We start from the raw sequence: 17477 nt of genomic DNA on the forward strand, positions 1-17477 counted from the left end.
AGGCGTCTTGCTCGAAACGTCGGTGTGGCAATGTTAACTCTAATTGGAGTGCTGTCCTGATCTTTGCTTGCTTTAAGGATTCAGCACCCAGTCCCAAAGGTTTAATCATGAGTGTGTTGTCTTATTTTTTATCATACCAACAACCCACTGTCTTAAATTCCAGTTTCTTTGTTTACATCATATTTACACTAAAAAAAAATTGTCTGTCACCATAGTAATCCCAAATATTCCAGAAACATTTTCTTATGTAATCCATTTTAGAAAAAGAAATCAAACAGGGAAACAAATCCTTGTAGTTGCATTTTATTTTGATCAGTCTGTTTTTATAAAAGGGCTTGTGACATCTCAAATGTAGCTTTGACTTGAAACTGAAAATGTGTAGCCCATTTTGTAGAAAATACCTAGATATATATTGTGTATGACCAGTCAGCCTGTCCATACCGAGATATGAATGTTTGTCCATATCAGCCCAGCCCTCGTGCAAAGTTGGCCAAAAAGGTTTTATAACTCCTGTTTTATTTTTGACGTACTGTCCCTATGTGTCACTGCAGTTTCCTGTGTTTTCCTGCTTTTCATTAACCACACCCGCACTAGTACTTCCTAATTAATCGTGTCAAAGCTTGTTACTGTTGCTAAAAGTGGTCAAATATGTTGCCATATCAAACTACAAACATTATTAATTATAAATAAGTTTCAAGCATAACATGTGATCAGGTTTTGGACCTTGTCCACTTTTGTGTCGGGATCAGCTGCAGACTGACTTGGCAGAGATGGCTGCCATCTTGTTTTTACATGGATTAGTATATTGTGCTCTTACTGCCACTAGGTGGGACAAAAAAGTGTCCATGAACAAGGACAACAGGGCTAAGTAAAGTAGAATTAAGTTTAGGTCAAGTAAACCCAAAATGTGATGTCCTCATATGAGGACACAGGATCTCAGGAGGGTATATACTCACCAGCTCCTCATATCTCTGCCAGATTGTCTTTGCTCCTTCATTCTCTGTGTTTGATTCTTTGGATTATTTTTTAACTTTGCTTGTTTTGTATTTAAGGATTTTTGCCTGTTCTGTCTGTTTTGTTAGCTTTTTGGACCTTTGGACCTTGTTTGTGTGCTACCTTTTTGGTGTGAAGAGTGAGAGTCATTACAGATACATATGTGGAACACACACAAAACGCTGCCTCCTGTGCCACATTTGCACAGGATAAGCAAACTCTGATGATGCCCACTGTCATTTCTAACTCCACTCTACACAACACAGAAACACTACACAGCACTATGAGCAGTAATGCAGTGTTAACCTCCATCTCTGTTAAATGTGGGTTTAACAAAAAGAACCGATTTTGCCACACATTGTCACATGTCATCCATCTCATCATCTTTCATTCTTCTGATTGATTTAAATTTAATTATTCATTTTTTCTGCCAACGGGTCTTTATGCTGTGTAGTGAGATGATCCTCCTGAACCCAAAATTATGCCAATACTCTAATTTCTAATTGCCAGCACAGCCCTCATAATTTACTACCAGGAAAGAGGCAGAAACCAGGTGCAGAGAAAATGAACAAAAACTTAATATGACCCCAAATCACAGAGATGCTGATTCACAAGGGGCTAGTATTATCATGCAAACCCTTTTTTTTTTTTTTTTTTTTTTTGGTGAAACATGGTAGGTAATTTGTGTGTGAGTTTTTAGTTGAGAGATTGTGGACATGTCAAATTCACACAGGATTAAGATCACAGACGACCTTCACATTTGTTACAAGCTTAGTTAAGTTAACAGTGATAATAATTATCATTATTTTATAATAACTAGAACAAGAACGCTGCCCCTGTGACCTGGCCCCGGATAAGAAAAAATGAATTAAAAAATGGATATGGTAGTAATAATATTAATATTTATAATAACAATAATTGATAATTCCTAATAATTCCTAATAATCAATAATAATAATGTTCTTATTTTGAAGTTGTCTAAAAAATATATTTTTTTGTGTATAATCAATAATGATATCAATTATTACATACAAATATATATATATATATATATATATATATATATATATATATATATATATATAATAAGAGCAGTAATTTAGTATATAATAATAAAAGTAAAGATAATACATTATCATTATTATAAACAAAAGAAAATATATTTTATAGACAATTTCAACATATGAAACATTTATTATAATAAGAAAAAAACAGACATGCAGCGTTTTACCAGCTGATGTTAAGTAAACTTATTAGTACTTTTATTATAATTATTATTTTATACAAAAATAAAATATATTTTATAGACAATTTCAAAATAAGAGCAGTAAGTTATTAGTATAAAATAATAAGTACAATAATAATATATTATAAACAGAAATAAGATATATTTTCTAGACAATTTCGAAATATGACATTTATTATAATGAGAAAAATAACCAAAGACAAATGTAGCGTTTTACCAGTATATTAATATATACAAAAAAATATATATTTTATAGAAAATTTCTAAACAAGAGCAGTAAGTTATTAATATCTAATAATAATAATAAGAAGAATGATAATAATACAGTATTGTAAAAATTTTCTAGACAATTTCAAAATATGACACATTTATTATAATGAGGAAAAACTAAGACAGATGCAGTGTTTTACCATCTGATGTTAAATAAACTTTTATTATTTGTTTTATTATTACAACTAATAATAAAATATGTTATTAAGAAGAAGAAGAAAAATGTTTTATGTTATAAATAAGTGAGATAAATGGTGTTACTGTCCCTTTAACAAGGTGAGGTCAGGGTGTGGTTTATTCGTGCTAAAGTTTCCGGATCAGCATGCACTAGTAAACAAAGCACGTCCGCCAAAAGCAGAGACAGAAGCCACATCATGTCAGACTGGTCACCTCTGTGCTGTGTTGGCTGTGGTTTATAATGGGCGGACTGGTGTCCAGTGTGTAGCGGTGTGTTAGAGACAGGCTCACACAGGTGGACTAGTCAGACAGGTTTGGAGTGGGAGCCCTTTTGTTCAGCTGTTGTGAAGGCGATGTAGCCATTTGGAGAGTTATGATGAAGACAGTCGCGACTGTAGCGCTTCTACACCTGTGTTTCTGTGCAACAGGTGAGTGAATGTTGTAACCTCGCAGCCAGGTAACACAGGTGAGTCTGTAAATCCTGCTCACATTGTTTTATCCTCTCTCTCTCTCTCTCTCTTGTTGTCAAAGCGCCAGTTTCGGGTAGTGACTCCACCGAAACGGCGCTGACACTCTCACCGGGCGACATCGCGCTACTTCCGTGTTACACCGTCGGTAACGTGACACCGACTGTAACCACATGGATGAAGAATGGGAGAGAAGTCATCAGAGGGGGCGCGTCTTCACCGGACCCCTCACCTGCCGACCAGCGCCTCTCAGTGCTGCATGATGGGAGTCTGAACATTAGGGGGGTGATACCTGGGGATGACGGCACCTACCTGTGCAGCTCCTTACTGCCAGGCAACATCATCTTTCACGCACGTGTCCTGCTGCAAGTCACCAGTAAGTGGATGCTCATATGTCCAGTAATGAGAGCACAACGGGGGTTTCCTACGTTTACTAGAGTTCCTTAAAAGCAGCATGTGTAGCAGGAATTTCTGTAACACAAACTGGTTCTTCAAGATAACACAGTCACAAACAGATGGCTACTGAGTGTGTGTGATAGTGTACAGGACACAAAGAGAAAGTGATACCCAAAGCTGCAACTCACAGTTAATTTTCATTATTGAGTAATGGTGAAGTGTAAAACTAAAATCATTTATTGATTAGTCCTGACAGAAAAGTTTTACAAATATATGCGCATAGTTTAGTTATGTTTTAGTTAGTTTTTTAAAGGTCCAATGTGTAAGATTTAGAGCGATTTAGTGGCACCTTGCAGTGAGGATAGCAGATTGCAACCAGCTGAAACTTCTCCCGGCTATAATTCTCTCAGTTTTCATTGTTCATTGGAGCTGAATTATTTGCAGAGGTCTACTCCTCTCCAAAACAAATGGATTGGGAATTAAACCGGTAAAAACCCTGAATAAAGCAGTCTTATTTTACAAATCTTCTTCTACATGGTTTGGCATGTCGGAGATGCCTTTTAGCTTAATACCTGCTAATGTGTGCTCACCTTTTTTCTATGATAATTTAAGATCCAGAGGTTCAGGAGGTTTTTACTGGAAGCTGAATTACCCACAAAGGCCTCTCCCTCTCAAAAACAAATGAACCTGGTGATTTAAAGTGGTAGAAATGCTGTCTGTGGATATTCAACATGGAAATTGTGTCTGCTAATAGCATAATAGCAGTGATAGATTAATGAAAGAGGAAAAACACCAGAAAGAGAACTTGAAGCTGCAACCAAAACAAGGGAGGAGGAGAGAAATGCCTCCGCGTCCAAGCTTCAGGCGGTGATTCTGGCCTTGTATTACTTAGTATCAGATCGAAACCAAATTTTGTGGTATCACCCATCCCTAATCTTCAGAGGTCACTTCCTCTCCAAAGCAAACAGATTTTGTGATTTAAACTGGTTTCATGTTAGAAAACATTTGTTTTTCCAATGCTGCTCATTCTGGGGTATCTGCTAAATACAATGGCTGACGTGAAAAAGCGAACACACCAACGGCCCTACCTAGAGCCAATGTTCAGGTTGTCCATTCTGGGCCACTTTAGAAACATGGCGGTGCAACATGGCGACTTCATAGATAAGGACCTGCTCACTATGTGGATATAAATGGCTCATTCTAAGGTAACGAAACCACAACAAGTCTTATCATACAACCATGTTAATTATATTCTATTACATTTCTGCCAATACATCTACCTAAATGCTACACACTGGACCTTTAAGCCAGAATGCCAAAAATCCAGTGGTGAGATGTAGCTAGGTACATTTACTCAGGTGCTGTACTTAAGTCCAATGTCGAGGTACTTCACTTGAGTATTTCCATTTTATTAGTGTTAACTTAACTAATATTGGATTTTTCAGTCCACTATATTTACTTGAACATATTTAGTTACTCTGTAGAGTCAGATTATTAAATCAAAAATTACTTAATAAATGGTGAAGTACTATTAAAGGTTAAGATACCCAGAAGTATACAAAGTCATTAAAATTAGCCCCACCTTTACCAGCTGCAACATTAAAGTGATGTACACATTAATGCATCTGTCATTAGAGCCTCGTTTTCTAATGTACAATATTCTGAAATGGGCCAGACAGCGTAATGAGTACTTATACTTCAACACTTTAAAAGGACCAGTGTGTAGAATTTAGGCGTATATATTGGCAGAAATTGATTCTAATATAATTAGTATGTTTTCTTTAGTGAATAATCACCTGAAAATAAGAGGGTCCTTGTCCACAGAAACCGCCACGTTCATTGCCATGTTTCTACAGTAGCCCTGAACAGACAATCCAAACACTGGCTCTATGTAGGGCCATTTGTGTTTTTGTGTCGACCACCATAGTTAGCAGCCCCTCCGTGGCAAGCCAAATAGCGTTGATGATTTTTAATATGATAAAAACCCACCAAGATATTTGTTACGGAGAGGAAGAGACCTCTGCAGACAATTTGACTCTGTATATAAACCTCCTGAACAATGAACACTGAAGGAATCCTAGCCAAGAGTTCACACCTGGGAGAAATTTTAGCTGGTTGCAATCCTCAATCCTCACAGCTTGATGCCACTAAATCCTACAAACTGTTACTTTTAAGTGTATTTTAATGGTAATACCTTTGTACTTTTACTTAGTAAAATTTTGAATGCATGATATTTATTTGTAACAGAGTATTTCTACGCTGTGGTATCACCACTTTAAGCATAAGACCTGAGTATTTCTTCCACCACTGATATCACTTAGTTCCAGCTCGTATGTCAGTAAATTTTGAGTTTTGCGCTGTTAGTTGGACGAACCAAGCATTTTGAAGACGTCACTTAAGGTTTCAGAAAATTGTCATGTGCACCTGTTGCTACTTCAACACCACTTTCATAAAATGCCAGATCGATCTGAAATAGAAATAAATGTTAATTGTAAGAACGGCTTGTGTTCCCTTCAGGTGGTCCAGAAAACGTGTCTGTGTCCGTCAGTCCAGCCACTGCCCTGGCCAACGGGACGCTCACTGTCACTCAGGGTTCAAGTGTCTCCTTTAACTGCTCCGGCTCCTCCTACCCCTCCCAGGAGCTGACCTGGGCCTTCAGGGGAGCTTCTTCCAGCAACACGTCGCTGGCTTCAACTTCTGGACCCTGGCTGAACTACAGGATAGAAGACATCCAGCCCAGCGCTCAGGGAGTTTACACCTGCAGGGCCCACAACCCTGTGTCTCACCAGGCAGTCAATAAGAGCACACAGCTGCTAGTGTACCGTAAGTACCGTGAGAAGAATACAAGTAAAGGTCTGATGTTGAAAAGTATTACTTTAATGGTTTTATTCATTGGACTGCACTTTAGAGGGGGAGCTGTAAATGGCAAGAGACAGCGTTTTTTTTTTAAGCCATGAGAAAACAATATGGCAATATATATTCAATATAAAATAAAATCAGCTGTAGAAGGAAAAAAATACATTTAAAATGATCTTGTTTGCTTTTTATTTTTTATTTTTTTGCTATTTTTATTGGGAAATATCTAATCAATAAAAATTAAACAAGACTTAGCATTCAGCTAAAAAACAAACGAGTCAAGAAATCATGTACACAGAGATGATTATTATCCAAAAAAGGCCATAATCAGAAATATCAATCCTAAGGTTGCGTACAAAATATATCAGTACTAATACAGTTCTCTCAAAACAGATATGTAAAGAAAAGGAAATAAAAAGAGAGAAAACCTGAATCATAGCGCTGTAAAATACAGACGTTTTAAACCTCATCCTAACTCCCTAAAAAGGGAGGCGAGAAGTGTGTTCTGATATTAATGTCATTAATTATCTGACCTTGATTAAGGCTTATTTTTTAATTCTGCAATTAATATGCTCTTGCAAAAAACAAAATAACAGTTCACCCAACTCACTTGGTCGAGCAGGTGCCCCATGTACAAAGGCTGTGTCCTTGCCGCAGCAGCCACGCGTTCAATTCCAATCCATGGCCCTTTGCTGCATGTCATCTCCGTTTCACCCTATAACTTTTCGTCTGATATTTTTTTGGGGCAAAGAAAGCCCCCAAAAGTATGTTTTACAAAAAACAAAAACAAGATTGAGTTATTGAGGTGCGTGAGCTGCCCATGACTGTGCACTGAAAAAGAAATCCAGTGTCCATATCAAGCTGCAACCACCAGGGCTGAAAAATGAAGCCAACACGGAAGTGCCAAAAATTGCAGTTCTCTGAATGGCCACTTGAGGGTGGCTCCAGAAGCCAGTCAGTCCCAATACACCCCCATGTTGAAATGCCCAACTTTACAGCTGAAATAAACATGTTTACAGCCTGGTACAAAAACCAGTTTCAGTCTTTATAACAAATTTCCCCCTTCATCACAACTGTACAGGGGTGAATTTTTATATAACTCACGCATTTACATTTTATTGAGGCTTAAAGTTATGCACAACTAAGGGTGAGCCACTTCAAGTGTCAGGCTGTCTGCTAATAGTGTCATTGACTTCTCAGTCAGATCCACCCCTTGCTCCTCCACAGTGACAGCCTCTCACCCAAATATGGTCACTTCTGGCTCCTAAAATCCAAGGTGGCGACAGCTGAAGTGCTGAAACTCGAGGCTTCAGAATGGGAGTCCACAAACCAATGGGTGACGTCACGGTAGCCATGTTATTTTTACATTTAATAGTTCGTACACAGCTCTGGCTCTGGAAATGGGAAACAAGCCAAGTGGCTCAGACCGAGATACACAACACCATATCAGCTACTTACCCTCTTCCACGTCTACACAGTGAAATGTGAATAACACAGTAGCTACTACCGGAGCTTCTGAAGGAGCACTGACAGGCGGGGTGTGTTTGTTTAGGTGTTAAGTTCAAATATCCACAGTCTTCCCTATAATCTCTGACTCCACCTCTGTGCTACCACAAAACAAACCCAAAGCACACGTTTGGGAATGATAGGATTGGCAGGATTAAAAGCTGAGTCATCATCCAATAGCAGCAGAGACAAAGACAAGTGAAAGTCAACAAAGGTGACTCAAATGTTTCTGGACAGACAGCATGAAGAGATAAAGTAAACGCAGCATTTCACTGTGATGTTACCGATCATTTCATCAGTGTGGCTTTTGTTAGGAACAGTTTTATCAGGAGGTAATACAGGAGGTCGTACACTGAATGAACTTCCTTAACTCTCAACACATGGAATTTCCTGTGTTTTTGCTGACTTCCTGGACTTCAAAATGCATGACTGTTCTACAGGAAGTCAAGCTCCAACTACTTTCCTCATAGAGTTTTACTTTTATGTATCAGCCTGTTTATAAAAGAATGCTTCCAAATAATTCTTTATGGTTCATCTGACCAAAAGGCATCATAAGATGAACCTCGATACACACTTAATGGAATAGTTGTTTTAAAGGTTCAGTAGTTTCTTGTAATTTCCTAGAAAAGGACTGATATATAAATTTAGATTTATTTAAAGGAGATTCCTGCCTCAGAATTTTAGTACCAAATTACTGGGGCTGCCCTCAACTAAGTTTTTTCATAGTCTACCAATAGTTGTCATTTAGGGCCATTAGTCGACTAGTCGCCCACTTGTTTATGATATTAATTCAATTATTAAAGGATATATTTTGGGTGAGGCAACACAATGGTTTGACTTGAAGGTGTGAGAAAGAATAGTATCAGTAACATTGTTAACACTGTGCTACATTACAGAGAAATACAAAACTGTACTAATGAACCTTCATTAATATAGGCCTATATTTTATCTACAAGTGCACGTCACACACTGAGCAAGCTGCCTGTTAATGACGCTGTGGGCTAATGGGCATGTAGCTACTTCCATGTTTCAGATGATACGTCATGTTTGTAGTCGACCAATGAAGATGAGTTTATATATCACCTTGGGTTCGTCCTTCACCTTCTCAAAATGATCCCACACTTTGGATTTCCTGCCCGACATGTTATTAACTAGCCTGTGGAATAACCGCAGGTACCAGCCCTGGAAATGAACCTGACTCCTGTTTGACTGCTGAGCGTGGACACTTCCTGTGTCTGTCCTTTCAAATTAAATTCCCACATGGACCAGTTTTGATTTATTTTGACAAGGCACAGCTCCTAATAGAGTTTCACGTTTGTTTGTTGTTGTTGTTTTTTTTTTTTTCTGTGACTGAGCATCTGATGAAATATTGCCGACTAATGACCTTTCTGATCGACTAACGTTTGGTTGACTTTCAGGGGGCAGCCCTATGATTACCCTAGATTATTTGTAGGTTTATCAGCTTCTACCTGGATATGTGTGATGAGTTACAGTGATATATGTAGAAACTTTCTTATGCAGGAGTGAAGTTAAGGAACTTGGAACTGAAATCATGTCAGCACCATTTATATTGGGCAAAATGCAGAAATCACAGTCATAAAGAAGATGTTAATGTTGACTAAATATGAGGTTATGTACATATTTTGTTTAAGAAAGGAACCGTTGGGGAAAAAGGTAAAAATGAAAATATCTAAGGAGGTTTGCTGCTGGGAAAAGTCTTGGAAACTCAGCATGCTTTCACCAGTAAGAGGAGAAAAGATTTTTGTTGGAAAAATCTAATAAGTTTCTTTTTCTTTTACAATTCCGAGGCAGAAATGCAAATTAACTGGGACCTGGTGCCTCTGCAAGAGGTGGTGTGGACCATGCCCACATATTTTGGTGTGGGCTGCAAAGTCAGCCTTTTTGGGAGAAGATGTGGTGATTAATGTCAGGGATACTGCATTTCTATACTAGACAGTATTAAATATTATTGGACTTCTCTTATTGGACCTCTGTTTAAAGCCTTGAGTCTGGCATTTTAGCTGTCGCCATCTTGGATATTTGGAGCCAGAAGTGACCATATTAGGATGAGAGGGTGGATCTGACCAAAAGCAAAGTCACTATCTGTCATTCAAAGCGACCAGGCCCTTAATTATGCATAACTTTAAGCATTAATAACATTTAAACAGTTGAGTTGTATAGAAATTTACCCCGCGTACAGTTGTCATGAACGGGGGAATTAGCTTCAGAGACCAGGGTGTGAAGTTGCCATTCGAGGAACTGCAGTTTTTGGCACTTCTGTGTTGGCTTCATTTTTCAGCGCAGGCTGTTGCCGCTTGGTTTCTACCCCCTGCTGATCTTCTTGGCTGCAACTATTACCAAATGCTAACTGCAAAGTAACACACCCCCACTGTATAAACACTGCTAACTATTGTACCTATGCTCCATGGAAAAGATGATGATATTCTTAGAGTACTAAAAGACAAGGGTGTAAAATACTGGATGAAATGGGACTGTTTTTATATAGCGTCTTTCTACCTTATTGAACAAAGCATTTCACACTTTGCCGCTCATTCACCCATTTACACACACATTCATACACTGATGGGGGTGGAGATGCCACGCAAGGTGACATCAGGGGTTCAGTGCTTTGCTCTAGGACACTTTGGCATGTGGACAGGAGGATCTGGAGATTGAAACGCCAGCCTTTTCAATATTTATCCTCTGTCAATATTAAAGGAAACTGCGTCTAAATCCTCGTGTAATGAATGCACATACAGGGATAAGCTCGATATTTCAGTGACAGCAGTCATAGTACTCAGTTTCTTCTGTAATTTTTTGTTTACTTCCTTACTGATGTCTTTTTGTGTCCTGACTAGATGCTCCAGACAGACACCCTGAGTGTATGTGGGCACCAGCGCAGGACCCCTCCCACATCCACTTCAACTGCACCTGGTTTGGAGCGTATCCCACCCCGACGCTACACTGGGGGGAAGACCAGGGTGACCAAGACGCTGGCTGGAAAGAGCACATTTATGCCTCGGAGGAGACGGACAGCCTGTCAGTGATGCTGAACCGCTCAGTGCTGTCCGACGGGGAGACGCTGAGGTGCATGGCCCAGCACCCGGCGCTCGCTCCAGGAACGGAGAAGTCGTGTTGGTTTCCCCTCAGTAAGTATGTCGAGGTGAAATGAGCCTCTGAACAATCCTGAGATGTGCAACTGCTGAATCTTTTATGTGCTTTCCACTTGAGAACCACACTGACTCTCCTACTTGTGCTCAGTATTCTTACTTTTGACCTTACTTTTATTTAAAGGGTCAGTTCATCCAATTAAAAAAAGACATATTTTCTTAAGTACTACCAGTTGAATACAGAGATGTAGATTGTAGATTGTTGATGAGAGTGTTTTGGATTTATGGTATGTTTCTTTAGTGTATAATCACCAGATAATTAGAATCATTGTGTTTTCGTTACCTTAGAATGAGCTGTTTCTATCTACATAGGAAGCAGGTCCTTGTCGAAGGTGTGCACCACCATGTTCCTACAGTAGCCCAGAGCAGACAAAACAAACACTGGCTCTAGATAGGGCCATTCATGTTTTTGCATCGGCCACTGTAGTTAGAAGCCCATCTGACATGAACAGCATCAGTAAAACACTGATATGTAATGTGAAACTGCTTTATTTATAGTGTATTTACCAGTTTTAATCACCTGATGCGCTCCTGGTAAAAACCTCCTGAACAATGAGCACTGAAGGAACTCTAACTGTGAGGAGTTTCAGCTGGTTGCAGTCTTTAATCCTCACCACTAGATTCCACTAAACCCCCCTAAATCTTACACGCTGTTCCTTTAATATATCATTATGAAGTTAATATTAATTGCATAATGTAATGGCTAAAGAATAATGACACCATCAGTGATTAGGCTGGTTCCCTTTAGACCTCGCTTTCACTTCATGGATCTGTCTGGTACGATCTCCCGGTAAAATGAAGACTGACTGGCGATCCAGTCAGGCTGGCACCATTTCTACCTGCGGTCATGTCTCCATTATTACTAAATGAATGATGATTTCAGTATTGCTAGCAGCATATCCAACCGGACCACTGCCATCTTAGAATAGTCACCTGGAAATGATTGGGGTTATTCCGCAGCTCCATTATCAGCAGGAACAGTAAAACTTTGCTTGGTCTGGATGCCTTCTCAGGATTCAATAGACTCAATAATTTCCCTTTTTTTTCTGCTTTTAAGAATTGAGAAAACCACATAATCATCCTCACTGCTTGAAGACACCATTTTGTCTTGTACTGTTAATTTTGCAACAAACAGAACAATTAAATACGGAAGTGTATTGCGTTCACTTGACAAATAAAAAAAAATCTGTTTAATTGAGTAATTTTTTCTGTTTTTCGTGGTATGTTTTTTTGTTTTTCGGGGTAATTTTTTCTGTTTTTCTGAGTATTTTTTTTTCTGAGTTCAGAGAGCAATAGAACAACAGACGCTTTCATTCCTTTCTTGAGAGCTTGATATAATGGAAGCAAACATGACCCGCTTGTTTAGTTTAATCCAGTTTTACTTTGTTTTGGGTTATGTGTCCAACTGATTCTGGAGAAACACTGCAATGTCCAGCAGATCTGAATGGGCTTTTTGTCTGAACAACCTCAAAGTCTTAAGGTGCCTGCGTAAAGTCGACAAACTAATGATAACACCATCTATATGACTTAAAGACAAGAGTATCTCCCAGTGTCTCAAACCCAAAACAAAGTAAAACTGGATTAAACTAAACAAGCGGGTCATGTTTGCTTCCATTATATCGAGCTCTCAAGAAAGGAATGAAAGAGTCTGTTGTTCTATTGCTCTCTTAACTCAGAAAAAAATACTCAGAAAAACAAAAAATTACCCCGAAAAACAAAACAAAAAAAAAGCACGAAAAACAGAAAAAATTACATAGAAAAACAGAAAAATAAAAAAAATTACTCCAAAAAACAGAAAAAAAATCAATCAATAAAACAGATTTTTTTTTATTTGTCAAGTGAATGCAATACGCTTCCGTAATTAAATGCATCGGAGTGAGTGTGCAAGGTTTCTGTGTGTAACTATTTTAATAGACAACGTATTAAAAAAAACACGTGCAAAATACAGATTTGGTGTGCAGAGGGCTTGACTCTGGGTAATCTTTGGGACCATTTATTTATTGAAAAGTGGTTCCAAAAAAACTGTTCACAGCTCAGATCTGTGGACTATCCAGAGTAGCTAACACTGGTCCTGGAATGTGATGAAATGTAGTTTTTCAGTGCTGCAGACACCTAGAACAAATATTTTTATACTTACAGCTCAAATGTACCTCCTCCTCTGTATGTGACAGGCCCTTCCTGTCATAAACTCTAGTCACAGTATGATCAACTCTGTTCTTCCTATAACACTTAACACTTTATTGTAGTATAAAGACTCACCTTCACCACGGTGCTCTGCTTACTGTATAGACTTCAGTGTTTAGTTCTAACAATTAACATTCTCATAATTACTGTATTTTAAGTAGTGCTGCGCCCACAGAGACACAGTTGGTAGCGTGCACATGAGGACACAGTGTTGCATGCAGGACATGCGGACAGATAGTGAGTCACTCAGTAGTGCTGGGGTTATCATCACAGGATAGGATTGCACAAACAATGTGGTGACGCAAAAGTGTGTGTCAGTTTATAGGCTTGGGTGAGCTTATCTGCATTCCTGGATGTTTATAATGCTTTGAAGCTTAGGTGTAAGATTAGGTGATTGATTAAAACATGAACTCGTAAAGTACTGACCCTTTGGACAAATCATGTTTACTGTCTGAAAGCAATGTTTGTCTGTCTCTTCCAGAGCGTCCGTACCCTGACGGCGAGCCGATGGCCACGGCTCTGGAGGGGACCGATATAACTCTAACCTGCACTGAGGCCGTGTCCATCCCCCCCGCAAACACCACGTGGAGGAAAGGGCTCCAGCAGGAGGACATTATTCCTGGATCGAAGTACGTCCTGTCTGAAGAAGGCCCCGTCTTCAAGCTGACCATACTCAACATTAGCAAGGATGATGAAGGCGTCTACTTCTGCCACAGCGAGAACCCCCTCGCCATCTGTGTGCTGGAAGTCTACCTCACTGTGAAGAGTGAGTTTGGGATGACAGGAATGGTTTGGGCTGATTTCAGTCAGCGTGGTATTGCATTTTTATAAATAGATATATTTTTAAAAAATGTAAACAAAGGGAAGCTTTAACGTCAGAGGGTGATGAGTAACAAACAGTGAGGTGAACATACAGTTCTTAAAGCGTATGAATGAACCACAGATTTAAACAATAAGCCAGTCACTGCAGGTGTGGACTCCACCTGTGGAATGCTGATAAACCTGCTGCTCCTCCCTTTTTCTGCTCCGTAATCCTCTCCTGTCGTGGTGTTTTGTCTCGACAGCCTCCTCCGCATACACAGGAGCAATCATCGGCATCTTCATAGCGGCGCTGATCGTGGGATCAGCCGCGGTCGTGGCTAAAACCATTTACTCCAGCCGACACCGGATTTGTCTGGGTAACTTTTGTCTTATCTTTGCAACAGTACAAAAGTCACAAACGCATGCAACAAATAACTCTGCTGCCCTTAACCTTTGTCATGATCATTCTTTGCACACATAAAATCTCATTCACTGCATCTGTACTTCAGAAGAATACAAGTATAAATCATAAAAATCCAGCATACTAATTTTACAGTTTCTTTTCTTATTTTTTGTTTCAGGAGATGGCTTTGGGTGAGTACCTTACAATTACTTATCTAATACTCACTTAATGCTTCTTTTAATCATGAAAAAGCATTAAAGGGATTAAAATAATTCCATTCTTGAAGCTAAACTTTCAATTGATTGATTTGTTGCAACAGTAAAATCAGAGTTTTTGAGTCTCTACATTGAATACCCCGAGCTTCTCTCTTTTCTCACTATTTGGCACCGGTGTTTGATAATCGCACTGGTCATAAATCCATCCGAAAAGAAGCAGAGATGCTAATTTTTGCACGCATGTTTGCACAAGACGTGAAGTTTGTTACCACTCCCATGTTTGTACGCTCCTAGATTTCCGTTGCACATTGCAGTTTTGGACAAAGGTACAAACAAGCAGTTAATTTGCACACTGACATGCTTGAACTTAAAGGTACCCTAATGAGGTTTTGAAGTTATGAAGTTTCTTTACATTTGTTTACATGTATCCTCAAGGCCTCTTTCAATCTGCAGTGGTAACTTTTATAAAAATAACTTTTTGCCATGGGCCTATTTGCCAAAACTGTCCCTACTCAGTAGCACATAAGACAGATACTCTGAAATCATATTCCTCTGCCTCCTCTTGGTGCTTCTAATGGCATTTGCAAGAATTAACTGCACATGAACGAAACAACCAATCAGAGCCGAGGAGAGCAGCTGTCAATCATGTCAATCTCTGCTCGTTAACTTTAATAATAATAAATAATAATGACACATTTTATTTATATAGCACCTTTCATGCAAGAAATGTAGCCTAAAGTGCTTTACAATAAGGGCAGTATAAGCACTGGGTGCTTCACGTGAAAACAGAATGAACATAAAACTGAACTGTAAATGTAAAACTATAAATCATAAAATCAAGTAAGATTTTTAAAGAGCTGCAGCAGCGTGAGGCGTAAATAGAAAGAGTTTCAGACCTGTATCACGAAGGTCAGAGCCGATTTTAAAAATATTTAGCGAGCTAGCTTCCCTGATATCTATAGGTAGTGTGATTCATAGCTTTGGGGCGTCACTGACAAAGGCTGCATCCCTGATCTTCTTCTGGCTGTTGCTGAGAGCCTCCACCAGCAGCAGATGATTGCAATGTTCTTGGAGGCAAATAGTTAACAAGGGAGTTAGCAATGTAGCTTCATCTGAGCCCATGTAGGGCTTTGTATACAAGAAGGAGGAGCTTAAAATCTAAATGTAACTTGAGGCCAGTGCAGAGCAGCTCAGAGTGGCCTGATGTGTTCTCTCTCCTTGGTTCTGGTTCATAGCCAAACTGCAAACTTTTGAATGAGCTGAAGTCGCTCTGTGTTGTTTTATGGGAGGTCAGTAAAAAGTGTGTGACAGTTGTCGAGTCATAAAAGTTACCAATTGTAGCTGTAATATGTTGAGTGCATTTTCCTGATTAAAAACTTGTTGAACAGATTTTTGGGGTACTTTTGAAACCTTTATTCTTTACATCCAGTTTTGCAAACTAGCTGTTCTTCCCTATTTTTGTTGGAGAACGTAAGTTACTGCTGACAACTGTCGAATAGTCGACGATGTATCATGTGCATGAGGTTTATACAAGGCTTATACAGTAGTGACCAAAAAGTCTAGAGGGCGCCTTTGATTTGGTCACTCTTCCAGTGTGACTGCACCACATCCTCAAAACACCCCTAATCCTGCTTGGAATTTGGATACAGATGTTGACACAACACATAATTATCTTAAGTTTACCAACCAGAGATTTGAGTCTCAGGTAATTATGATGATAAAATTCCTGCCCTGCAACACTGTAACGTCACAAAAATATTTCTGCTCTCCAGCCATATGGAGGAGGACAGAGGAGACGTGCTGAGCCTGGTGGAGTCAGACGACGAGCAGCTCTTTCAAGATACCGTCCCCCGACTGCCTCCAGTAACCAACGGACGCCACACAACGCTCGTCCAGATACATCGAATCCCATCAAGTATGACCTCATCACGGTTTACACTGATTTTCTAGTTTGTAAATGAAACATTAAAATGCCTGGTAATGTAAAAGTGTTCCTCTGATGTGTGTTTCAGGTGATCATGAGGATGTAGAAACGTCTGACACAAGTCCGCAGCAGCAGGAAGATACTGTACAAACAGAAGAGCCCGCTGATCTTGTAACATTTTAGGTTTGGGGTTTGTTTTAGATTTTATTTTAGGTAAATACCATTTACTCCCAGTGACAATGTGAACAGAATCGGTGGAAGACACATGTAAAAATAAAAAATCTCTTTTTAATTTGTCATTTTGTAAAACAGGGTTTTGAATTTTTCTAAGCGTATTTCTGTGGTCGATTTGTTTGTACAGCTTTTTGAATATGTTGCTCAGATGTCGAGATTTGTGCAGTAAATGAAGCTGTTTAAACAAAATGTGATGTGATGTGGCTTTGGTCATCTGTTATTTATTGATTCACTCACATCCACACCCAGCGCTGTACACACAGCGTTTACAGATGAACTATGACTACCCCAGTATAGAATGTAAGTATAGACTGGAACCATTGTAAAAATGTGGAGGAGTCAGTTCGTCAGTTGTCTTGTGTGTGTGGGATGTTGTGAAGGGTAAAAATAACCTGAAACTCCTTCTTGAAATTACTTAAATCCAGTCACTTTTACGTGACATCCAGGCATGAAATATAATTTGATTATTTTATGTTATCAGTCACTCTGTCAATAGTGTTAATATAAAAATATTTGTGGTTAGTGTTTGCTCTTCTTAAACATTTAAACTATGATTTAAGCGTGAAATCGCTGGCAACATTTATATAAAAATGGATTTATACACTGAGCTAGCACAGTACAAGTTAAGAAAATGG

The 17477-nt window shown here is 39.0% G+C and overlaps 1 protein-coding gene across 2 annotated transcripts; it reads left to right on the forward strand.

Annotated features, from left to right (window-relative positions):
• Positions 1 to 2825: 2825 nt before the first annotated feature.
• vsig10 (V-set and immunoglobulin domain containing 10) lies at positions 2826 to 17031 on the forward strand. 2 transcript variants are annotated; one of them, XM_033618583.2, is made up of 9 exons: positions 2826 to 3114; positions 3218 to 3529; positions 6067 to 6372; positions 10770 to 11060; positions 13747 to 14031; positions 14330 to 14443; positions 14648 to 14660; positions 16457 to 16599; positions 16697 to 17031. In XM_033618583.2, the coding sequence occupies exons 1-9, from the start codon at positions 3060 to 3062 to the stop codon at positions 16789 to 16791; spliced, it is 1614 nt and encodes a 537-aa protein (XP_033474474.2). In that variant the 5' UTR covers positions 2826 to 3059; the 3' UTR covers positions 16792 to 17031. The 2 variants fall into 2 exon arrangements, 1 of the variants encoding a protein (XP_033474474.2); XR_013492001.1 differs by lacking the exon at positions 14648 to 14660.
• Positions 17032 to 17477: the final 446 nt, after the last annotated feature.

Source organism: Epinephelus lanceolatus, chromosome 9 (assembly GCF_041903045.1).
Source record: "Epinephelus lanceolatus isolate andai-2023 chromosome 9, ASM4190304v1, whole genome shotgun sequence".
Classification (NCBI taxonomy): Eukaryota; Metazoa; Chordata; class Actinopteri; order Perciformes; family Serranidae; genus Epinephelus; species Epinephelus lanceolatus.

Coding starts and splice junctions, on each gene's coding strand:
- vsig10 (XM_033618583.2), top strand. CDS start 3,060: ATGATGAAGACAGTCGCGACTGTAGCGCTTCTACACCTGTGTTTCTGT. Junction 6,373..10,769: donor CACACAGCTGCTAGTGTACC/GTAAGTACCGTG, acceptor TGTCCTGACTAG/ATGCTCCAGACAGACACCCT. Junction 14,032..14,329: donor AGTCTACCTCACTGTGAAGA/GTGAGTTTGGGA, acceptor TTGTCTCGACAG/CCTCCTCCGCATACACAGGA.